Consider the following 24,183-nt stretch of genomic DNA (forward strand, 5'->3'; position numbering starts at 1 on the left):
TGGGAAGAATTAGACTAATATTAAAACATTCTGAATGAAGGCGCATATTTTAATGTGAAAGCTGCCGCATAGCTCTCATTTTATGCACAAGTGGGTTACTCCACTTTCCCTTCTCCACATTGCGCTCGGAATGCAGATGCTGGTGACACTTTACCATAGCCACGTTGACACCTAAATTCAATGTACTCGTTTGTTCTAGAATAAAGTATTTTCTCATGTGACCAATTCAACCTTATTTTATGTTGTTCCATGGCTTCTTCTAATATTACACATGGTTATGAAGGTTAAAAAAAAAGGAAAATAAAATTTTAGGTAGTATACAAATACTTTCCACAGAATTTTACACTCTCATGTGAAATCTTCTACACAGATCCAGGAATTTATTCTCAAACCCTTTTGCAAACCACTTCATTGAAAATCCATCATGTTGCTATAACTCATTGTAAACTATCAATGATGTAAAAATGGGGTACTCTGTGGAATGTGTGATCACTGTATGCTATAATCAACGTTCACAATGTGAACTACGCTATGAAGGGCTTTCATTAAAGGATCCTTGCAGGGGTGGTGGAGGTGGAGAGGGTGGAGGGGGCATAAGTGATGACGGGGAAAATACATTACAATGAAGAAAAATGATAGTTTCTTGCTGTTGTTGCTCAAGAATTTTTCAGACTGTATACCCTCAGCCATGACTATGTGGTGGTCAGCAGAAGAGGTGACAGTCCATGCAGGTTCTGTTGTAAGCAGCAGACATGGCATTCATTACACGGCTTTCCCAGGGCCCACGAGGATATTAAAGGACTTACCCAAGCATTTGGGTGGTTCAGACCACTCTCCATCATGGCATGTTATTCTCCTGTTTCCCTCAAGTTCATAGTAGGCCTGGCACTGATACTCCACTGAAGACCCAGGAGTATAGACAGCTAATGGATACGTGGTAATGTCTCCATTGTCAATAACGGGAGGGGGCCCACATTTTCCTGTGGAATCTAAGAGAGGATATTGTCAGGTCCAGCCTGACGGGTTGAACCGGGCTGAGGTAGGGAGGTGGGATTTGAGCAAAGAAAGAAAGACAGGACAGCGGGATTCGGGAGGTCCACGAGCTCTCGAGAAGCTGCGGCGGCTTTTTTTTAGTAATACAGTGCTTTTTATACATAAGACACTAAGCAGGGAATCAATCAAAAGGAAAACATTCTTTGTTTCTCTAAAATCACTACTGGAGGGATAAGTTGAAGGACAGGTTTCTTGTTACAATAAATCTCACTAACTGGAATACATATTTCTTGGTAAGCCACAAAAGTAGCTCTTATCCTACTGATTGCAGTCATATAAACAAACCCTGGGAAAGCTTTGTAGGCAGGGGCTGCTCTGGTTATACTGATTAGTTGCCATCCAAACAGGCCTGGAAAATCTGTGTGGGTAGGGTGCTAGCCTTACTAGCCCCTACAGGTGCAAGGACCGTGTCATCTTACATCCCGCTCCCCACAGATCCCCCTTCTCTGTCTTTTAGGCTACTAATAATAAAAGTAAAATTTAAATATTAATAACAAAGCTCTAATATTTAAACAATGCTAATGTAAAATTAAATTACATACATGTTATCATTTTCAAAACTTGAATGTTAAGAGCAAAACTATGGCTATTTAATAATAAAACAATAAGAGAGAAATCAAAACTATGGACATATTAATATTTTTAGCTACTAAATGAAAGAAAGTCTCTTTTGCTGCTGGTGTCCTTGGACTTGGCTGCGTAAGACTTTGCAGATACTGGCAGCTAATAGATGCTAGCATGAGCAGGAACATGGTTGAAGAAGTAGCTTCAACTTCTTGCTTTTCTGAAATCTGCTGTACTTCAGTTGTTAACTTCTTCAGATGATTCTATGTTACACCTCAGTCCCTTGCATAGCTTTCAGTTTTTCTTCTTCCTCTGCTTTGCTGTTATTAGGGTAGTACTTAGTCCTTTTGAGTGAAGGGACACAGGAGCTTGTCTGAGTCCATTGTGGTGATACACGTAACTCTCTGGCACCCGAATTGGCTGCATTGCTCCTTCTGGAAAGATATAAAACACAACCTCTTCCCCACATTATTACTGAATCTAATAAAACTCTTTTCTGGTTTATGCTTCCTTCCACCTAGCTGACTCAATGGAGGCTATTGTACAGGAGGCCTGATGCCTTTTACCTGCTGTACGATCCTCTGTATCATAGTTCAAAAAATTTTTTAAGTTTAAAAAGCATGACTGAGCTTCTCTTGAGGTGACACATAACATCTGTCTCCCCCTTTTTTGTTTTTTAGTAAATGATTTTAAGAGTATGATTGGTTCTTTCTACAATTGAGTGATATTTATTTTGCTAGATTTGATTAGGTTTAAGTTTTTGGGGATTTACCTCTAAAGTTGGTACAGGAAGGTGGATAACATACTGAGAACATTGCTTCTAATAAAATATGGAAATTGTCGTTCTCAAATAATATTTTAAAGACTGCAAATTGAATGAAAAATTCCTTTGAATTAGTGTGCCCTATAGTAGCTGTTTTAATAATTTTTGCTATACTTACTATATAAGTACTATTACTATAGGTTGATGGGCTTCGTAGTAAAATCTGTTAAGGCATAAATAAGAGCTTGTATTTCTACTGAAATATAAAGGGTTTAAAGGACCTTTGGTTCCCTGCTGTAGTAGATCTAGCCTTTCTAGAACTGGATCTATCTGAAAAAACGGTTAATGCCTGAGGTATAATATTTCTTTTAATGTGGTAATTAATACTATTCCCTGTGTTAGAAATAAAGTAAGCCCGTAAGCCAGGGTTCCCGGTAGAATACAAAACAGTAAATATTTTGACTTTTATGTAGAAGGGTGTGTACATAAGATCTGGAAGTACGTATACCAACCTTGCTTGTCCTTAGTCCTGGATAACTTGTAGTAATGTACAGCTGCTGACTGCTAGTATGGTAAGGAGTCTTCACTATATTTATTTCTGGACTATATTACCTTTGTTCTTGTGGGCCACTGCCTATTCTGTGGCTGGATTTAGATATAGGACAGCTGCTGTTAGCCATGTCTCTGTTATCTGGGTCCCGATCTGAGCTAGGCCAAGTCTCTGTCTGTTACCTGGGTCCCAATCTGGGCTGGGCGTGGGAAGCACGAAGCAGCCATGGGGCAGGAGACCTCCCTCAGAAGAAGCTAGAGTTCAGGCCCCAGTAATGGTGGTGGGGGGGTGAGGTTCTGTGCCCCACTCTGTTGACCCCCAAGTTCTGTAAATGTTGCCCCGCCTCTACCTTAATGTAGGCGGCTATATGAAGTTAGGTAGTAAATGGTGGCTTTCAATCTGTTCCTAGATTTTATTTAGATTTAATTATTTAAACATTGGTTTCTTATGTAACTTAATTTATATGAGACCTTGATTATATCTTAAAAGGCTAATTTATAAAGTAACTTAAGTAGGTATCTTTAATTAAAAAGTAAAGAAAAAATTTACTTAGTAAAACTTATAGGTCTGATACTTTATTGGTCTGATTTAAAAGTATGGCTATATATAAGAAATATATTGTTTTTGTCCTTCTTACAGGCAAAAACCTTTATAACATTTAATATATATGTATAAGTAAAATATATTAATTTTTATTTGATAAAGCTTTCCATGTGACTTCAAGTATCAATTGGTTTAATTAAAAAATTTTTCTTTTAAGAGAGAACATATTTTTGAACATTTCGGGGCCCAATGAAATGTTCAAAAATCACTCTCAGTCTTGAAATAACTTGGAAAGATTAAATATATATATGCTTTAAAAATTATATACCTAAATTATCTTAAAGAATATCAATTATATTTAAACTGGATTATAGAATTAATCCTCTTTTTAAAATCAGACCAATAACTAATATATTTTGAATTCCTAATTATTAGAGAAAACATAACATTTCATTTTCTCAAAAATACATTTTTATATATTAGGTAATATAATTACTATATTTATAATTTCTCCTAATTTAATCTGTACTTTGAACTTTCAGAGCTTGTAAATCAAATATTTTTAGTAGTTCTTAGATTGATGACACTTTTATATTTCTAAGAGAAATATAAGACATAATCAATTAATAGCTTTAATTCTGTCCTCTAGATTTTTCTCATGAGGTAAATTTAAATTTTACTTTTTATTTGCCAGTAGCTCTGCTGGGGGAAGGGCATCTACCCCTTCCTCTATTAACAAAGGGTGTAGCCAGTTAGCTGGGCTACTTAGATCTTTATAATTAATACATTATTTATCTATATTGTAACAATTTCTTTGAGATTCTAGAGTTAATTATAGTTATGTTAAAGTATTTACTTTCGATAAATTCTATAACAGAGACAAATTTACTTATATTCTTGAAGGCTTTAAAAGTTAACTTTTTAGCCAAGATTTGCATTTCCCTGCAAGTTCTTTTATAATTCTCAAATGTAACTTTAAGTAATCTTATTGCAAGTAATCTTATTGCGGGAGAGCAGATAGCCCTGCCCTCTCCTGCCACTCCTGGTGTAATCCTTTTATAGTTAAACTGCTTCTACCTATTAAAATGCCAAACATCCCTTTAGGAGTAGGTCTATATACCCCTGTAGGGATGGCTTGTGGTCCCAATTCTGGAGTTAATACATATCGCCCCATGGATCCAAGGTCCAACCTGGCACTTCCAGGGGTTGCTCAGAATAACTCCTGTATCCGTTTTGCTCCCCGGGGCAGGCTGGATGCTGCGCAGCCAGCTGGCCTTGAGGCGGCACAGGGACAGGAGGGTAAACAGATAATGCCCCTATTATTTGTCGGGGCTGGGCTGGCCCCCTTCGGGAGTTTCCCGACTGTTGCTGAGGCAATGGATTTCCCTGGATATCTGCCTTAGATCTACACTCATTTGCCGAATGTTTTCCTCTTTTACATTTAGGGCACAGTCCAGGTTGTCTGGGACCTCTGCCATTTCCTTTATTAACCCCTTTATTAGAGGGACACTGTTTGGCCATGTGTCCTGTTCCCCCACAAGTGAAACACTTGTGTGTTTGACTTTTCCTTGTGCTGAACTGTTGCTGAAGAATTCCTTCAATGGTGGTTCCCTTTAATGCGGCCGCAATAGCGACTCCTTGTATATACGAGGGACCAATATCTGCACAAATGCGGATATAATCTGAGAGAGTCCCCTTTCTTTGATAGGGCCGCAATGCAGCTTGACAGGCAGTGTTGGCATTTTCATATGCCAGCTGTTTAACTATTAACATGCCAGCTTCTCTATCCACCACTACTCGGCCAACAGCCTGTAGTAGCCGAGAGACAAAATCCTGATACTTTTCATCTGGCCCTTGAATAATCTTTGAGAGCTCCTCTGTTTTCTGACCAGAGGTGGGAAGCTTTTTCCAGGCTCTGATCCCAGCTCCATTAATTTGCCCATAAGCTTCCAGGGGGTATTGAATTTGATTATGGGTATCAGCATAGTCTCCTTCTCCTGTTAGCATTTCATAAGAAATATTAACTTGTGCAGCTAGATTACGAGCAGCTTGTTCCTTAGCCTTTTCATCATATTCTGATTTCCACAAGAGATAATCCCCTTCTGATAAACAGGCTTTGGCAATAGCTCTCCAATCATTAGGTGGGAGAGCCTCTGAGGCTATAGTTTCCAAGATAGTTAAAGTATAAGGAGAAGTAGGCCCATACTGAGCACAGGCTGTTTTTAACTCCTTCAGGATTTTAAAAGGAAGCGGGTCGTAAGTACGCTCACCCTGTCCCGTGTTAGGGTTCACCCGTTCCATAACGGGGAAGGCGTGAATGCCCAAATCCTCACCAGCCTTTTGTGCCTCCTGCAAAGCCATCTGGAGAGGGGAGAGTGGAACTGGTGCTGCACAGGGCAGCGGAGAGCGGCGGGGACTGCCCCCTCGGCTTCTCTTTTTCTTGCCAAGACGCTTTAATGTTTCTGAAAAGGGTTCTAACACATCCTCCATATCACTGCCCTCTTCAGTTCCAGCAGAAAAATATTCTCCCTCCTCTTTTGCCTGAACAACACCTGTATCATTATTACGATACAGGGCAGCAGCTTCCTCAAGATCCTCCTCATCTTGAGGATTTAATTTGTCTTCAAAGTTTACATTATTCCCTTTTAATATGCTGTCTTTTTTAGACCCCTTTTTTTGTGCCAGTACACTGCTTCTCTTTCTTTCCTGGCTTAAGAGATGGTTGATTATGTTCATGCCTGGGACCTAAACAATCCCGTATCAAATTCCATAAGGAAAACGCATCCTGAATGAATTTTAAAAAAATTTTTTACTTGCTTGTCATTAACTTTAGTTCCTTTACTGTTGAGCATAGACTTTAACATTTGCCCATAAAGTGCATTTTCTCTAGATTCTAACTGTCCCATGCTTTATTCCCGACTATCAAAAAAATGCTCCTCCCTTACCTTATCGAGTGCACTCTTTATCTGGAGGATATCCTCACCCTCTGCTTCCCAAGTCCTCAGGTCCCTGGTCGGGCGCCAATTTGTCAGGTCCAGCCTGACGATTGAACCGGGCTGAGGTAGGGAGGTGGGATTTGAGAAGAGAAAGAAAGACAGGACAGCGGGATTCAGGAGGTCCACGAGCTCTCAAGAAGCTGTGGCGGCTTTTATTAGTAATACAGTGTTTTTTATATATAAGACACTAAGCAGGGAATCAATCACAAGGAAAACATTCTTTGTTTCTCTAAAATCACTACTGGAGGGATAAGTTCAAGGACAGGTCTCTTGTGACAATAAATCTCACTAGTTGGATACATATTTCTTGGTAAGCCATGAAAGTAGCTCTTATCCTACTGATAGCAGTCATATAAACAAACCCTGGGAAAGCTCTGTAGGCAGGGGCTGCTCTCGTTATACTGATCAGTTGCCATCCAAACAGGCCTGGGAAATCTGTGCGGGTAGGGTGCCAGCCTTGCTAGCCCCTACAGGTGTAAGGACCGGGTCAACTTATATCTGGCTCCCACAAATGGACATTCCCTTTCCCTTACATCACATTCCACTTGCTAAGACCACTCTCCCTCCCCTCTGGACTTTCCCAGAATCCAACCTGCCCAGAGAATTCCCCATCCAGGAAAAGCCTGCCTAGAGTCCTTTACAATCTCCGCCTCCCTGTCCCTGGGTGCTGGCATCAATTTGGGTTCAGCCCATCTGCTATCCCGATGACTAATAAATGGAGAATCCCTCCCCACGTTGGCCACATGCATTCCTCCTTCGGGGACCCTGACAGGCAGCTCCCCAGGCCGCAGCAGCAGGGAGTGACTCAGAACTGGGCAACGAAGCAGCTCCCAAATGCTGACCCGGCCGAGGCTGACACACAGGGAGAGTTGTTCTGAGGCCCTGGGAGTCGGCCTCTTGGCAGCACATGCTGCAGCCCTGCCCAGCCCAGCCCTCTCCCCCACAAACTGGGCAGCATCCCAAGGAGCAGCAGGGAGCGATCCAGAACCGGCCAGCGAAGCGGCGCCCAAATGCTGACCCCGCCAACGCTGACACACGGGGGGCTGTTGTATGAGGCAGTATGTTCAGGGTGTTTGTTACCCAGACATCAATACCTAATGTACGGTGTTGACTGGTAGTGCTCTTACCCAGTGTTTTAATTCACATATTAGAGTATTAGTGAGAGAAATATACACTGAGTGGCCACATTATGATGATCTCTGAACGCATAATAATCTGGCCCCTCAGTGTGTGTGTGTGAGTGTGTGTGTGTGTGTGTATGTGTGTGTGTGTGTGTGTGTGTAATATATATATATTAGAGGCCTGGTGCATGAATTCGTGCATGGGTTGTGTCCGGCCAACCTTGGCAGGGGGAAGGGACACGGGCGGTTGGCCGGCCTGTCTGCTGGTTGAACTCCTGGTCAAGGGGACAATTTGCATATTAGCCTTTTATTGTATAGGATAGACACTGAGTGTCCAGATTATTAGGCATTCAGAGATCATAATAATCTGGCCAATCAATGTCTATTCCTAGGTACACATACACATATTTAACATTGAATAGCAAAAAATTAAAAGTTTTTATTAAGAAAAATGTGGTTTTGGTCTTAAGTAGAATTGGAGACTTTGGAAATCAAAGACTGCCATGAAGCCTCTGCTTTACCTTCTCAGTGAGGCCAAGATTTGGACTTCTGAGGTCCCCTTTATTTTTTCTTTATTTTTTATTGACTTCAGAGAGGAAGGGAGAGGGAGAGAGAGAGAAACATCAATGGACAGAGAGAATCATTGATTGGCTGCCTCCTGCACACCCCACACTGGGGATCAGCTCACAACCCAGGCATGTGCCCTGATGAGGAATTGAATGGTGACCTCCTGGTTCATAGGTCAATACTCAGCCATTGAGCAACACCATCCAGGCAGATCACCCTTATTTTAAAGTTTAAGAGAAGTAATTGCAGAATTAAGAAGCGGGTCAAGATATGGAGGGAAATTACAGCCACATCTTGGAGGAGGATCCCAGCCTATGGCAGTACATTTTGCTGTATTTCCCCGGGAAGAAGGGTAAAAGCCACTTTTACAGGAGTATGTGATTGCTTGTTCCAGTTCATATTTGCTCCTGTCAGCAACGAAGTGACTGTTTGCAATTCTTGGAGGGTCACAGGCTGATTCTGAAAAGTAAAGGGACATGTGAATTATGCAGAAATCACATGAAAATCATCAAGGACACGAGAATGAGTGAATGACTTTTCCTTCTTCTTTCCAAAGAGCAAAAGGGCATTCAAATGAGCACCCTGTCCTTACATGTATATTACCAAAGATTATATTATAACTAACAGAAAACATCTGTGACCACCTAGACGCAGCGCTAAGTAAAATATGTCAGCCGTATGCAGTGTGTGATGTTAATCCACAGGAACCTCAAATGAGTCTTAAATATGTTTATTTTTGCTTGGCCGGTGTGGCTTAGGCGTTGAGCATGACCTCTGAACCAGGAGGTCAGGGTTTGATTGCCACTGAGGGCACAAATCCAGGTTGGGAGCTTGATCCCAGTGTGGGGAGGGTGAAGGAGGGAGCCTATCAATTATTCTCTCTCATCATTGATGTTTCTAACTCTCGCACCCTCTCCCTTCCTCTCTGAAATCAATAAATATATACTTTCGTTTTTCTCTCACTTTAATCGGCTATATCTATCATATTTTCATATTCCCATTGTACTCCAGTCTACATATCTTAGTTTTCACTTCACAGTATAGACACACTTAACACCAATGTATGAAGTCAAAAGCTATGAGAAACATATAAAAACAAATGTTTCCCTAAGAGAGCAACCAAATACTATTGGGAGAATTTTGTTAAATTAGTTAAGAATAGAAGAACTTCTGGTGGTTGCTTTCAAGCAGTGGGCATAAATCCCTTGACAAATTGTAATTCCCTACTCTCATCATCTCCATTAAAGCAAACGGTGCTGTTAAAACATTGCCAGGGCAGGTGCCTCTGTCCAAAATAGTAACAGCTGAGATTGTACAAACATGTGAGGCCACATTTTTCCTACTGTTAGAAGCCATCATTAAGATTTGGAAGACGAATAATAATTCCATATTGGCACTCGATGTTGTGAATCAGTAGAAACATCCAGTTTGCACAGGGATGGATGAATTGGGCCAAAGGTGGTTTTTATTTAGCCGGTCTTGGTACTTTTCATCATTCCTGCAAATGACTTATTGTGAGAGATTGTCCCTTAATGAATGCAGAGACCAAAGTTTTGGTAAATTACCCTCAAACATTCCTAGCCGGTGGGTTCCACTCCTGGTCAAGGGCACATGTCTCGGTGGCAGTTTCCATCCTGGACCCTGGTTGGGCCTTTTGTGAGAGGCAACCAGTCCATGTGTCTCTCACATCGATGTGTGTATGTGTCTCTCTCCCCCTTCTCCCTCCCTTGCACTCTTTCCCTAAAGATCATTGGAAAATAAACCCTCGGTGAGGATTTTTTAAAAAGTAAAAACAAATGAAAAAGGTCCAGTTCTACTTAAGAAGGAGCTAAATCTTCCCATCAATTTCAACTCACCTTGTCCACGAGCCCAGGAGACCCACAGGGTGAGGATGACGTTGACTAGGAACAGCATGGTGGGCCTGCCCGGGTGTGTTAGCACAGATGGTCCAGCGTTGGTGTTTGGGGTTAAATCTGCTTCAGGAGCCCTTACCAAGTGTGGCTCTGAATTTAAGTGACAGTACCGGGAAGCTAGTTGACCATGATCACTCAGTAGATATCAAAGTTCAAAGACTTTTGCAATATCTGTAAATCTGCAAGAATGATTTCACAATCATCTCCTGGGTTACTTCCCTGACAGGTACTTACAGCTTTCCTTAGGGACAGTAATGGGCTGGTTCCAAAAGTGATACAGAACTCCAGTCTTTAAACCCTTCTTGAGAATGGGGGAGGTTCTTTCTCAACCAGGAGGCTCACGTGGGAATAGCTCAGACTGCATGTCCCTGTGACTGTCTCTTGTCCTCTCGTTGCTCTCACCCGACTGCAGTCCTCAGGGGTCTATGGACACCAGCCAGTGTGTCCACATACTGTACGGTCCTGTCTGCAGGGCAGCACTGATATTCTTTTTGTTTGGGGGGGTGAGGGGGGTAAACTCACAACAGACCACACCACCAAGTCCAAGGATTTCAGTACATTCTTGGTATTCAACTTGTTTTTCATGTTTTATTTGTTTTTAGAGATAGATGGAGATAAAGACAGAGAGAAACATTGATATGAGAAAGACACATCAGTTGCTTGTGTCCTGTACACGCCCAGAATGGGACAGGGATCGAACCTGCAGCCCAGGTACATGCCCTTGACCAGGACTTGCATTTGAAGATGGAGACAAGCATTTTTTATCCTTTCCTCTGAAATAAGAGTCTCAGAATGTCCCCACAGTTCTGGAGAAAGCTGAGAAAGTTAGGAGGGTGGTGGGGGGAAGCAGAGGGGGAGAGATGGCATCTAATTTCTGGCCAGAGACGTTTCATGGACAGAACACATAGCATGTTGGTTTGTCACATTTTAATGAGATGCTTATGAGAAGTGGCGCGTTGGTCTCAGATTACAATGACATCTCCCACCTGGCATTTAACTCAAATTCTAATGAATGAATAAAAGGGAGTTATACCCAACTAGAGAAATAAATTCAGGAGAATTAGATTAATATTAAAATATTAATTAAGTCGGGTATTTTAATGTAAAAACTGCCACATAGCTCTCATTTTACGCACAAGTGGGATACTCCATTTTCCCTTCTCGACATTGTGCTCGGAATGCAGATGCTGGTGACACTTCACGATAGCCAGGTCGACACCTAAATTCAATGTACTCGTTTGTTCTAGAATAAAGTATTTTCTCATGTGACCTTTTCAACGCTATGTGATGTTGTCCCATGGCTTCTTCTGATATTACACATGCATCTGAAGGTTAAGAAAAGGAACATAAAACTTTAGGTAGTATACAAATATTTTCCATAGAATTTTACACTCTCATGTAGAATCCAGGAATTTATTCTCAAACCCTTTCCAAACCACTTCACTGAAAATCTACCATGTTGCTATAACTCATTGTAAACTATCAATGATGTAAAAATGGGGTACTCTGTGGAATGTGTGATCACTGTATGCTATAATCAACGTTCACAATGTCAACTACGCTATGAAGAGCTTTCATTAAAGGATCCTTGAAGGGGGTGGTGGAGGTGGAGAGGGTGGAGGGGGCATAAGTGATGATAGGCAACATAAATTACAATGAAGAAAAATGATTGTTTCTTGCTGTTGTTGCTCAAGAATTTTTCAGACTGTATACCCTCAGCCATGACTATTTGGTGGTCAGCAGAAGAGGTGACAGTCCATGCAGGTTCTGTTGTAAGCAGCAGACATGGCATTCATTACACGGCTTTCCCAGGGCCCAGGAGGATATGAAAGGACTTACCCAAGCATTTGGGTGGTTCAGACCACTCTCCATCACGGCACGTTATTCTCCTGTTTCCCTCAAGTTCATAGTAGGCCTGGCACTGATACTCCACTGAAGACCCGGAAGCGTAGAGTGGTGATGGATACGTGGTAATGTCTCCATTGTCAATAACGGGAGGGGGCCCACATTTTCCTGTGGACTCTAAGAGAGGGTATGGTTTGATTTATTGAGTGAGCAGTGGACTTTAAGGGAGCTACGGAGTAGGAGGGAGCCACACTCACCTCCTCCCGGCCCCAAACCCATTTATAAGTAAGGATAGAACAACAAACCTGAGTAACCAACTGAGTGCCAGCTGGACAGGAGCATAGTAACCAAGTGCTTACAGAAGCTGCACAGAGACTGGGAGGGGAGAATGAGGCACCCTACCCTTGCACTCCGGTGGGTCTGTCCACTTCCCACTTAGGCATGTCACCACTGCGTTCCCAAAGAGGCCTAAAGAGTTCGTGCATTCATAACGTGCTGTGTCCCCATGTCGATAGCTAGGCTTCTCCTCTGATATAAAGGCATTTTGCACTGGGGGAGGGCTGCCACAGGAGAGATCTGAATAAAGAGAAAAAATGGATCTCTAATGCAGCGATCACTAGACGCAATTGAGACTGAAAATCTTCACAAATTTACATGCAAGATTGAAAAAAGAAAATAAAGCAATATTTTGGTAGGAGTTAAACTTTTATATCTTAAAATTTTTTCCCATCTTCCTTAAAAGATTAATAGAAATTTTTAGGCCTATGAAAATGATGATTACACTGTACAAAATGTTTTTGTTTGATGTAGTCCTATTTGTTTATTTTTTTCTTTTGTTTTGCTTGCCTGAGGAGATATATCAGAAAAAAAATATTGCTATGAGAAATGTCTAAGATTTTATGGCCCAACATTTATCTTCTAGGATTTTTATGGTTTTTAATCTTACGTTTACAACTTTAATTCATTTTGAGTTTTATCTTGTGTACGGTATAAGAAGGTAGTCCAAAATCATTTCTTTGGTTGTGTCTATGTAATTATACCAGCACCATTTATTAGCCAGTGGCACCCCAATAAATTCAATAAAAATTTTAAAACTTTTTTCAAAGTAAGAAAATGATGGTTTTTCTGAACATTTTTCTTTAAGTTTAGTAAGATAAACATAGATTATATATAATCCAAGTGAATTTGTAAACCCAAGAAACACATAACAAACATGTTATTTGGCAGCCATATGTGGTTCGCAAACATCATGTTTTTGAATTGTGATTTTAGGCCCTTAGAAAATGAGCACAGTAGCCAGGTTCTTAGAGAATCAGTCAAGTATTGCCACGCTTTGAGGAATATCGCATGGCTAAGGAAGATGATCACTTAAAATATCCACACAGAAACTGAGGACAAAGAAGAGTGCAATATATTTACAGTTCCCTAAAAATACTCCAATAACTTGAGTGCCTAAGGGCACTGCAGTGAGCACTGTGCAGCTCATCGGGGAGATTCAGGTGGATGTGAAGTAATAAGAAACTGAAGCTACGGTTCCCAACAACAGTGGGGGTAGAACCCGCTGGGAATTGCCACATCGGTGTCGGGGTCAGAATCCCTGAGCTTCTGAGGCTGAGTCTGAGTGAGCCTGTGAGTTTGCATTTGACTTTCTGCCAATTCCCTGAGATGCTGACATGGCTGTGTCAGGGGTCACACTCTGAGGGCTCTGGGGCCCCAATGCCCACCATTGATACACATCCATTCCTCTGTGTGAGGCATAAACCTTCCTCCATCTGGCCTACACCAGAACCCTATGTCTAATTTTTAATGAAGCTAGAAGCCATTCATCAAAATACCTTTGCATGTGGGTGTTCCTAGCCATATGCCGCCCCTACACTCTACAAAATGGGATCCATCCATGTGGTAATAGTCCGGACATATATAAATCACTTGTTCTCCTGACTTGTATGAGCTCTTCGGCTGGCCTATAAGGATGGCATTGCCATAGCTGGGTGGGCTAGGACAAATGGTTTCTGAAAAAGCAAGAACATAGACTTTTCAGTAAATCTTATAAAGTACATATCAGGCAACAATTATACTCTAGAATAATAGATACACACCAAACCAACCTACTGTACAATGGTTTTCTTATAGCTTGAAAATGTTAGCCATCTTTACTCAATCACATTGAATAATTTTACATTTACTAAAAGGGCAACGTGGGGATGGTGGTATTGAAAGCCTGAGGAGATGGGCATACAGGTCATGATGGAGACCAAACTTCTTACATCCAAATTCTTACTTGTCCACACAGGCCACAGACACTATGTGCATTTGACATGTTTTGTTTCTGTCTAAATCTGTTTCCCATAATTAAATCAAACATCTTAAAATAACTGTGTTGTTATTGATTTCAGAGAGGAAGGGAGAGGAGTTGATTATAGAAACATCAATGATGAGAGAGAATCACTGATTGGCTACCTCCAGCATGCCCCCTACTGGAGACTTGATCCTGCAATCTGGCATGTGCCCTGCCTGGGAATTATATTATCACACAAGTGATATTGCTCTAAACCTGTGTTCTATGAGCCCACATTTCACTGAAAAACCTAACTTTTAGATCTAGGAACAAAGACTCTGAAAGGGAAGTCTGATCACCTGAAAACAGGTACAACAGGGCAGGACCTCAGCTCCAAACGGATGAGGTTACAGCGGAATACACACAGGCTCCCTGGGCAGTTTGCAAATTGCAGGATGTTTTACGGTGCATAAACCTTGAACTGAATGATGGACTTATGTCTACCCTACTAGAAATTCATTGTAAAAGACAAAAGGAAATTACAAATATTTTCTCACAAATTTCTTATTTAGCTTTTTTGAGTAGAACTACACCAGCTTCCACCACCCCACAAAAAAGAAATCAGTTAAAGTAAACATTTATTCAATAAAATAATGTACATGACAGTCATGAATGACTTACTAATGCATCTGGGTTGAGCTGACCATCCATTCTGGAGACATGTAATATACCCGGATGTGTGACCATCTTCTGTTACATAATCTTGTCTGCACTCATATTTTACTTTTTGATTTAAAAGATAAATAGACTCAGAGTCAGCAATAAATCCATTCTCAATTGTTACCTTTGACTTTACACATGTTTCTAAAAGGAAGAGAGCGTAAGGAAAAGGTAAGCATACGGTCAGGAAACAGTTTCCAAGGGACTCACGCAACATTACAACCTGAGAAATAAGGGCATTTGTCAGTGAAAACCTGGAAAATTCCTAATCATCCAAAGCATTGTGTGGGAGAAAGTAGGTTATGAGTTTCCAGCAATGTTGAATCTAGATGTTGCATACATGTGGGGGGACTAAGCCAGATTTCAAACGCTCAGGATGTCTTGTAAGAAATTATTAAAAATCGGTTTGTCTCGCGATTTTTAATAAATCGCGAGACAAACAACAGGCCCTTTCCTATACTGATGGGGTTTCAATATTGCTAAGAGGGTGGAGCCTGAGTGTTCTCAGCCATGGGAAGCAATGGTACCTATGTGAGGTGATGGATGTGCTACGCAGCTCCATCTGGTGCTCATGTCACTACGTGTGCTCATGTCAAAATAGCAAGCTGTCCGCGTTAAACATATGCGATTCCCATTTTCAGTTACACCCCTTTCGTGCTGATAAAGGAAAAACCAACTGGAAAACAGAAACATCTGAGCAGGAATCAACTAGAAGCCAAACACGAGATAAAATGTACAGAGTCAAAAGGTGGCTCATTGAAAATATGCACTAAAATGGATAAACACACGGAAAGAACAATGAAGAGGGTGCCAGCCACACAGACAATGCGGAAACGGAGCCAAATCTATGAAAACGGCCTTGTGAGGCACACGGACACGGCCAGTGCCTAACTAAGGTTCCCAAGACATAGGGTCAACCCATGGCATCTCCATTCTCAACGGGGCTTTGTTGGGAGGCGGGAATTTTCCAGATCACAGCCCGGGAAGGGAAAACCCAAGCAGATGTGTCAGTCCTACTGAATATGAGAAACCAATGCCAGTGTTCCCAAAGAGGTTGACACCAGTTAACGCTGAATGACCATAAGCAGAGACAAAGACCCCTGGATGAGGGAGAAAGCTGTACAAATCTGCACGGCGGTCCCTAGATTTTTTGGTGAACACATCCCACTGGAATGCAGGGCAGAATTCCTGAGAACCGGCAGAGCACAACTACCAGAGGCAAGACCTGCCAGGAAACAACAAATTCCAAGACTCCAGGGCGCACACAGCACTGGGAAACATGCATATTCATCAGTCACATTGCAAACAAGTCTTTAACCACAAATCACTTAGTGCAGAGGCCAAAGAGGCCTTCTTCATCCAGGCCCTGAATAAGCTCATCTGAGAAATGGCTCCCCAAACCAGCCTTATTCATTGGAAAACAAGCCTTGAATAAATCAAGGAGAAGGAGAAGAAGAAGAAGAAGGAGGAGGAGGAGGAGAAGGAGAAGGAGAAGGAGAAGGAGAAGGAGAAGAAGAAGAAGAAGAAGAAGAAGAAGAAGAAGAAGAAGAAGAAGAAGAAGAAGAAGAAGAAGAAGAAGAAGAAGAAGAAGAAGAAGAAGAAGAAGAAGAAGAAGAAGAAGAAGAAGAGGAAGGGGAAGGGGAAGGGGAAGGGGAAGGGGAAGGGGAAGGGGAAGGGGAAGGGGAAGGGGAAGGGGAAGGGGAAGGGGAAGGGGAAGGGGAAGGGGAAGGGGAAGGGGGAAGAGGAGGGAGAAAAGAAGGAGGAGGAGAAAGAGAAGGAGGAGGAGGAGGAGGAGGAGGAGGAGGAGGAGGAGGAGGAGGAGGTTCAAAACATTCTCTGGAACTGCAACCAGCAAGATCTGGCCTTTTTTTACACCCTTTCTACCCCAAAGCATGTGCCACATATATGCCAGAAAGCAGGCATTACTTCAAGATGAAATATGAGTCATTAGTAATAGAATAATAGTGTGGATAAGTGTGGATAAGTTCAGGTAAGGTGACCAGAACTTCCCTTTCCTGTCATTCAGAAAATGCATGGCCCAACACCATAGCAGACATACTGTGTTCCCATTTCATTTCTATGAATTTTAATCTGGACACTGAAACATGGGCAATGGAGCTCAATATTAAGATTGAACTTTTGAAAGAGTCTAATGTGGTTTTCACTTAATGGTCTCCAGTGAGTGAGCAAATAATATAGAAATGTGTAAACATTTAATTATACTGAACTCTCAAAATGTTTTTCAATAAAGAAGAAAACAGGGAAAAAAAGAGATTGGTGTTTCCACTCATACACCCTTGAAAAAATAAAACCAAGTAGGACTATTGCCAAAATAAGGAGCTGATAGAAACCTTTTGCTTCAGTTATTCCAGGTGAGTGTTAGACAATCACAAACAGACTGGCTCTTAGACCAGTTTCCTTACCGACACGGATGCATCTGGGAGGAGGGTGCCAGCCATTCTCCGTACAGGTCATTGAGGTCCGCTTGTTTTGAAGCATGTAGCCAGGATAGCAAGTAACATTTACAGATGCGCCCTGCAAATATTTTTGTGGAGATTGTGGACGATGTCCATTTTCCAAATCATTGAAAATGCATTCTCCTGAGAATTATAAAATGATAATAAAAACACATAAGTGGGGTCAAAAGAAATTAAAAACTATCTTTATAATATCTAAATTAGAATGTATAAGCATCCAAAAGTAGCACATAACTTAAGAAACACGACAGTTGCTACCAAGTGTTTTTAAAATCCATATTAAATGGTATTTATCTGTAGTTTCCACGATTGAAATATGTATAAATGCTATAGGTAGGCTTGTAGAATCTATTTCTACTAGGGGCCCAGTGCACGAAATTCATGCACTGAGGGTGGGGGTTCCCTCAGCCCAACATGCCCCCTATCACATACTGGGATCCCTCAGGAGATGTCCTACTGATGGCTTAAGCCCGATCCCCACGGGAAGTGGGCCTAAGCCACAGTCTGGCCTCCCTTTGTGGGAGGCAACCGGGCTGGTCAGGGGAAGGCAGCAGCCCCATCACCACGCTGCTGCAGCCACTGCAAGTCACCGCAGTCACCAAGGTGTTTTCATCAACATGGACTCCAGTTCCTTCACCATGAAAAAATGACAATTTTCTTTAGGCATTTTCAAGATGTGTCTTTCATAGGATATGCATTTCTTTTTTTTTATCCTCATCTAAGGATATATTTCTATTGACTTTTAGAAAATGTGGAAGAGAAAGGGAAAGATAGAGAGAAACATCAAAGTGAGATGTTTGGTTGGTTGCCTTTGATTGGTTGCCTCCTGCATGAGCCCTGATCTGGGCCCCGGCCAGGCAGGAGCCTGCAACCTAGGCACATGCCCTTGTTCAGAATCAACCCAGACCCTGCTGTGGGCAGGCCGTGGCTCTATCCACTGAGTCAAACCACCTAGGGCAGGATATGACATTTCTTAGCCCTCCAGCAGCGGACCTTCGTTTTTTTCTCCAGAACTGTGGTGGAAAAACCCTAGATCACCTTTTTGGATTCTTATTACCCAAGTTACTAAGAATATTACCAGTGGCAAACAGGAAGCTTAGCCAATGTGCAGTCAGAAAAGGTGTTTTCTCTATAGTTCACACCAATCACCGGCTGTGCCCTGCCCAGGCCTAAAGCCTCTGGCCAAAGCTTTAGGCCTGGGAAGGGGACCTCCAGCTCCCTGTGATCACAGACACCACCCATTGGGCAGGGGATCTCCAGCTCCCTGTGATCACAGACACCACCCATTGGGCAGGAGATCTCCAGCTCCCTGTGATCACAGACACCACCCATTGGGCAGGGGACTCCAGCTCCCTGCAGTCCACCACAGGAGCAGATGCCCTCGCAGGAGCCGACCCCCAGTTGCCTGCAATCTATCACAGGCTCCCCGCTGGTGCCCAAGGCTGGAAAAGCCTCCGGCAGAGGCTTTTCTGGCCTAAGGCTGGGCCGCACCCCAGCCTCCCTTAGACGGATCACAGGAGCGGACCCCCAGTTGCCTGCCATCCGTCCCAGGCTCCCCGCTGGTGCCCAAGGCCAGAAAAGCTTCCGGTGGAGGCTTTCCCGGCCTTGGGCTCGACCAAACCCCAGCCTCCCTGCAACGGATCGCAGGAGCCAACCCCCAGTTGCCTGCCATCCGTCGTAGGCTCCCTGCTGGTGCCCAAGGCCAGAAAAGCCTCCAGCAGGATGGTTTCCTGGTGGGCGTGGCTGGTGGGCGTGGCTTGTGGGTGTAGGGAAGGTACAGTCAATTTGCATATTACTCTTTTATTAGGTAGGCTTTCTCCTGCTGCTAATGAAGAACCTTGATAAAAGAGAAACCCAGTATCGGTCTTTCTGCTCAGAGACTCATCCTCCCACCTACTTTTCCCACCAGGCTTAGCGGTGCTCATGTTTGCTCTCTCCACTCTGAACTATTACCACGTGCACAGGGCATAGAGGTTCACTCACTGAGGCAGGGCACTTTCGGGGTCCATCCATCTCGTGTGCAAGTCATGCGATCCCATTTGAAATGTGAAGGACTCACATAGTTTTCATCACAGATATAGTAAAACCATCGTCCTATTGGTGCTGCGAAGTATCGTCTATATCTATATCTATCTTCCCAGTATAGTTGTCCATGTTTTATTTCTAGAAAGGCACAGGGCTTAACTAGCAAGTAAAACAAACAAAACACAGCATAAGTAATGTTTCACCTTAATAAAAACGTAATGAGAGGTACCTTGTTTCACTGATGAATTATATTCTCATATGCCCATACTTACACGCATTGCATTAGGCTTTCTAGGACAAGAAAAGTTATAACCTTCAGGTGATGTGAGTAACACTTGTTCCCTGATCATTTCACAATATAGACAAATTCCGAATCATTATAATGTGCACCTGAAAGTAACACAACACTGTAGGTCAATGTTATCTACATAAATAGTCACTCTCATTGTCATTGTTATGCTCACTGAGGTCTGTGTCACGTGGCCAAGGCCTCCTCTTTAAGGCACCTGACTGTCCACATTCATTTGGCCTTGGCCTTGAGTGAACACTGAGCCATTGACATGTTATGTGTATCATTTCACTTGTCATCTATGGAAGATCCAGCTTATGTGTGGGTCGCTTTGACAAGGAACTGATATACAAGGAACAGCAATGAGACTGTAGAGACAGAAAACACTGGAAAAGGGGCAGTCCCCCAGGAATAAAATTCCCTGTGGACTGAGGGGCATGTGTGACAGGGGATGGCTTTAGAAGGTGCACAATGTCCCCCACATTCATCCCCCTCATACAAGGGAGCCCCGTGCCCCTCCCATGAGTGAGGCTGGACTTAGAGACGCTCTTCTGAAGAGTTCACGTGGCCGAGGGGACCGTGTGTGACCAGGTCATCAATGCTCTGGAGGCGCCTCCAGGGCCCTCAGGTCACTCGCTCTGGGGAGGGTTACCTCCACTCAGGCCTCCGATGGAGACACCCAGGTGGACGGATGCGCAGGCTCCTGCACACGCCCTGGGAGTGGGCCCTTTGGAAGCACATGCTGCACCCAGCCCTCCCCCACCCCACCCCCAACGTGGGCAGTGTGAGGTCGGATCAAATAATTGAATCGATACCCCGTCCCCTGCGGTCTGACCTTAGACCTCTTCACAATGGACTTTCCCTTTCCCTTACATCACATTCCACTTGCTAAGACCACTATCCCTCCCCTCTGGACTTTCCCAGAATCCAACCTGCCCAGAGAATTCTCCGACCAAAAAAGCCTAGAGTCCTTTACAATCTCCACCTCCCTGTCCCTGGGAGCTGGCATCAATTTGGGATTCAGCCCATCTGCTATCCCAATGACAAATAAATGGAGAATCCCTCACCACTTTGGCCTCGTGCGTTCCTCCTTTGGGGACCCTAACAGGCATCACCCCAGGAGCAGCAGGGAGCGACTCAGAACTGGGCAGCGAAGCAGCTCCCAAATGCTGACCCGGCCGAGGCTGACACACAGGGGGTGTTGTTCTGAGGCCCTGGGAGTCGGCCTCTTGGCAGCACATGCTGCAGCCCCGCCCAGCCCAGCCCTCTCCCCCACAAACTGGGCAGCATCCCAGGGAGCAGCAGGGAGCGACCCAGAACCAGGCAGCGAAGTGGCTCCCAAATGCTGACCCCGCCAACGCTGACACACGGGGGGTGTTGTATGAGGCAGTGTGTTCAGGGTGTTTGTTACCCAGACATCAATATCTAATGTACTCGGTGTTGACTGGTAGTGCTCTTACCCAGTGTTCTAATTCACATATTAGAGTTTTAGTAAGAGACATATACACTGAATGGCCAGATTATTATGATCTCTGAATGAATAATAATCTGGCCCCTCAGTGTGTGTGTGTGTGTGTGTGTGTGTGTGTGTGTGTATAATATATATATATTAGAGGCCCGGTGCATGAATTTGTGCATGGGTTGGGTCCAGCCAACCTGGCCAGGGGGAGGGGACACAGGCAGTTGGCCGGCCTGCCTGCTGGTCGAACTCCTGGTCGAGGGGACAATTTGCATATTAGCCTTTTATTATATAGGATATACACTGAGTGGCCAGATTATTATGTGTTCAGAGATCATAATAATCTGGCCAACCAATGTCTATTCCTAGGTACACATACACATATTTAACACTGAATAGCAAAAAATTAAAATTTTTATTAACAAAAATGTGGTTTTGATCTCAATTAGAATTGGAGACTTTGGAGATCAAAGACTGCCGGGAAGCGCTCTGCATTACCTTCTCAGAGAGGCCAGGATTTGGACTTCTGAGGTCCCCTTTATTTTCTCTTTATTTTTTATTGACTTCAGAGAGGAAGGGAGAGGGAGAGAGAAGCATCAATGGACAGAGAGAATCATTGATTGGCTGCCTCCTGCACACCACACACTGGGGATCAGCTCACAGCCCAGGCATGTGCCCTGATGGGGCATTGAATGGTGACCTCCTGGTTCATAGGTCAATACTCAAACAATGAGTGACACAGGCCAGGCAGATCACCCTTATTTTTAAGTTTAAGAGAAGTAATTGCAGAATTAAGAAGCGGGTCAAGATATGGAGGGAACTTACAGATACATCTTGGAGGAGGATCCCAACCTATGTCAGTACATTTTGTCGTATTTCCCCGGGAGGAAGGGTAAAAGCCACTTTTACAGGAGTATGTGATTGCATCTCCCAGTCTGTATTTGCTCCTGTCAGCATCGAAGTTACTGTTTGCAATTCTTGGAGGGTTACAGGCTGATTCTGAAAAGTAAAGGGACTTGTGAAATATATATGAAATCACATGAAAATCATCAAGGACATGAGAATCAGTGAATGACTTTTCTTTCTTCTTTCCAAAGAGCAAAAGGGCATTCAAATGAGCACCCTGTCCTTACATGTATATTATCAAAGATTATATTATAACTAACAGAAAACATATGTGACCACCTAGTGCAGCACTAAGTAAAATATGTCAGCTGTATGCAGTGTGTGATGTTAATCCACAGGAACCTCAAATGAGCTCTAAATATGTTTATTTTTGCCTGGCAAGTGTGGCTCAGGCATTGAGCATGACCTCTGCACCAGGAGGTCAGGGTTTGATTGCCGCTGAGGGCACATATCCAGGTGGGGAGCTTGATCCCAGTGTTGGGGAGGGTGGAGGGAGCCTATTAATGATTCTCTCTCATCATTGATATTTCTAACTCTCTCACCCTCTCCATTCCTCTCTGAAATCAATAAATATATTCTTTAGTACATGTTTTCTCTCACTTTAATCTGCTATATCTATCAGATTTTCACATTCCTATTAGAGTGCAGTCCACATATCTAGTTTTCACTTCACAGTATAGCCACACTTAACACCAATGTATGAAGTAAAAAGCTAGGAGACACATATAAAAACACATGTTTCCCTAAGAGACCAACCAAATACTTTTGGGAGAATTTTGTTAAATTAGTTAAGAATAGAAGAACTTCTGGTGATTGCTTTCAAGCAGTGGGCATAAATCCCTTGACAAATGTAATTCCCTACTCTCATCATCTCCATTACAGCCAATGGTGCTGTTCAAACATTGCCAGGACAGGTGCCTCTATCCAAAATAGTAACAGCTGAGATTGTACAAATGTGTGAGGCCACATATTTTCCTACTGTTAGAAGCCATCATTAAGATTTGGAAGATGAATAATAATTCCATATTGGCACTCCATGTTGAGAATCAGTAGAAACATCCAGTTTGCACAGGGATGGATGAATTGGGCCAAAGGTGGTTTTTATTTAGCCGGTCTTGGTACTTTTCATCATTCCTGCAAATGACTCATTGTCAGAGATTGTCTCTTAATGAATGCAGAGACAAAGGTTTTGGTAAATTACCCTCAAATAGTCCCAGCCGGTGGGTTCAACTCCTGGTCAAGGGCACATATTTCGGTGGCAGTTTCCATCCCGGGCCCTGGTTGGGGCTTTTGGGAGAGGCAACCAGTCCATGTGTCTCTCACATCGATGTGTGTGTGTGTCTCTCTCCCCCTTCTCCCTCCCTTGCACTCTTTCCCTAAAGATCATTGGAAAATACACCCTCGGTGAGGATTTTTTAAAAAGTAAAAACAAATGAAAAAGGTCCAGTCCTACTTAAGAAGGAGCTAAATATTCCCATCAATTTCAACTCACCTTGTCCACGAGCCCAGGAGACCCACAGGGTGAGGATGACGTTGACTAGGAACAGCATGGTGGGCCTGCCCGGGTGTGTTAGCCAGATGGTCCAGCGCTGGTGTTTGGGGTTAAATCTGCTTCAGGAGCCGTTACCAAGTGTGGCTCTGAATTTAAGTGACAGTACCGGGAAGCTAGTTGACTGGGGTCACTCAGTAGATATCAAAGTTCAAAGACTTTTGCAATATCTGTAAATCTGCAAGAATGATTTCACAATCATCTCCTGAGGTACTTCCCTGACAGGTACTTACAGCTTTCCTTTGGACAGTAATGGGCTGGTTCCAAAAGTGATACAAAACTCCAATCTTTAAACCCTTCTTGAGAATGGGGGAGGTTCTTTCTCAACCAGGAGGCTCACGTGGGAATAGCTCAGACTCCATGTCCCTGTGACTGTCTCTTGTCCTCTCGTTGCTCTCACCCGACTGCAGTCCTTAGGGGTCTATGGACACCAGCCAGTGTGTCCACACACTGTACGGTCCTGTCTGCAGGGCAGCACTGATTTTTTTTTTGTTTGGGGGGGGAGGGGGGTAAACTCACAACAGACCACACCACCAAGTCCAAGGATTTCAGTACATTCTTGGTA

At 43.2% G+C, this 24,183-nt stretch overlaps 2 protein-coding genes across 2 annotated transcripts in view; both read right to left on the reverse strand.

Moving 5' to 3' along the window:
* Positions 1 to 10,071, reverse strand: part of LOC307094728 (complement factor H-like) — a gene marked incomplete at both ends in the record, with an annotated part of 58,950 nt that extends 48,879 nt beyond the window's left edge. The window contains 4 exons of the mRNA XM_079763768.1: positions 807 to 989; positions 4,664 to 6,076; positions 8,443 to 8,616; positions 10,014 to 10,071. Coding sequence (XP_079619894.1) covers positions 807 to 989; positions 4,664 to 6,076; positions 8,443 to 8,616; positions 10,014 to 10,071 — 1,828 coding nt within the window. The remainder of the gene's footprint in view (positions 1 to 806; positions 990 to 4,663; positions 6,077 to 8,442; positions 8,617 to 10,013) is intronic.
* A 1,010-nt stretch (positions 10,072 to 11,081) lies between these two features.
* The window catches only part of LOC307094730 (complement factor H-like), a gene marked incomplete at its 5' end in the record, with an annotated part of 42,890 nt that continues 29,788 nt past the window's right edge, over positions 11,082 to 24,183 (reverse strand). Inside the window, 6 exons of the mRNA XM_079763770.1 lie at positions 11,082 to 11,395; positions 11,910 to 12,092; positions 12,318 to 12,491; positions 13,751 to 13,927; positions 14,875 to 15,057; positions 17,337 to 17,513. Of these exons, the coding sequence (XP_079619896.1) occupies positions 11,199 to 11,395; positions 11,910 to 12,092; positions 12,318 to 12,491; positions 13,751 to 13,927; positions 14,875 to 15,057; positions 17,337 to 17,513 (1,091 nt within the window). The remainder of the gene's footprint in view (positions 11,396 to 11,909; positions 12,093 to 12,317; positions 12,492 to 13,750; positions 13,928 to 14,874; positions 15,058 to 17,336; positions 17,514 to 24,183) is intronic.

Source organism: Cnephaeus nilssonii (genome assembly GCF_951640355.1).
Source record: "Cnephaeus nilssonii genome assembly, chromosome: 23".
Lineage (NCBI taxonomy): Eukaryota > Metazoa > Chordata > Mammalia > Chiroptera > Vespertilionidae > Cnephaeus > Cnephaeus nilssonii.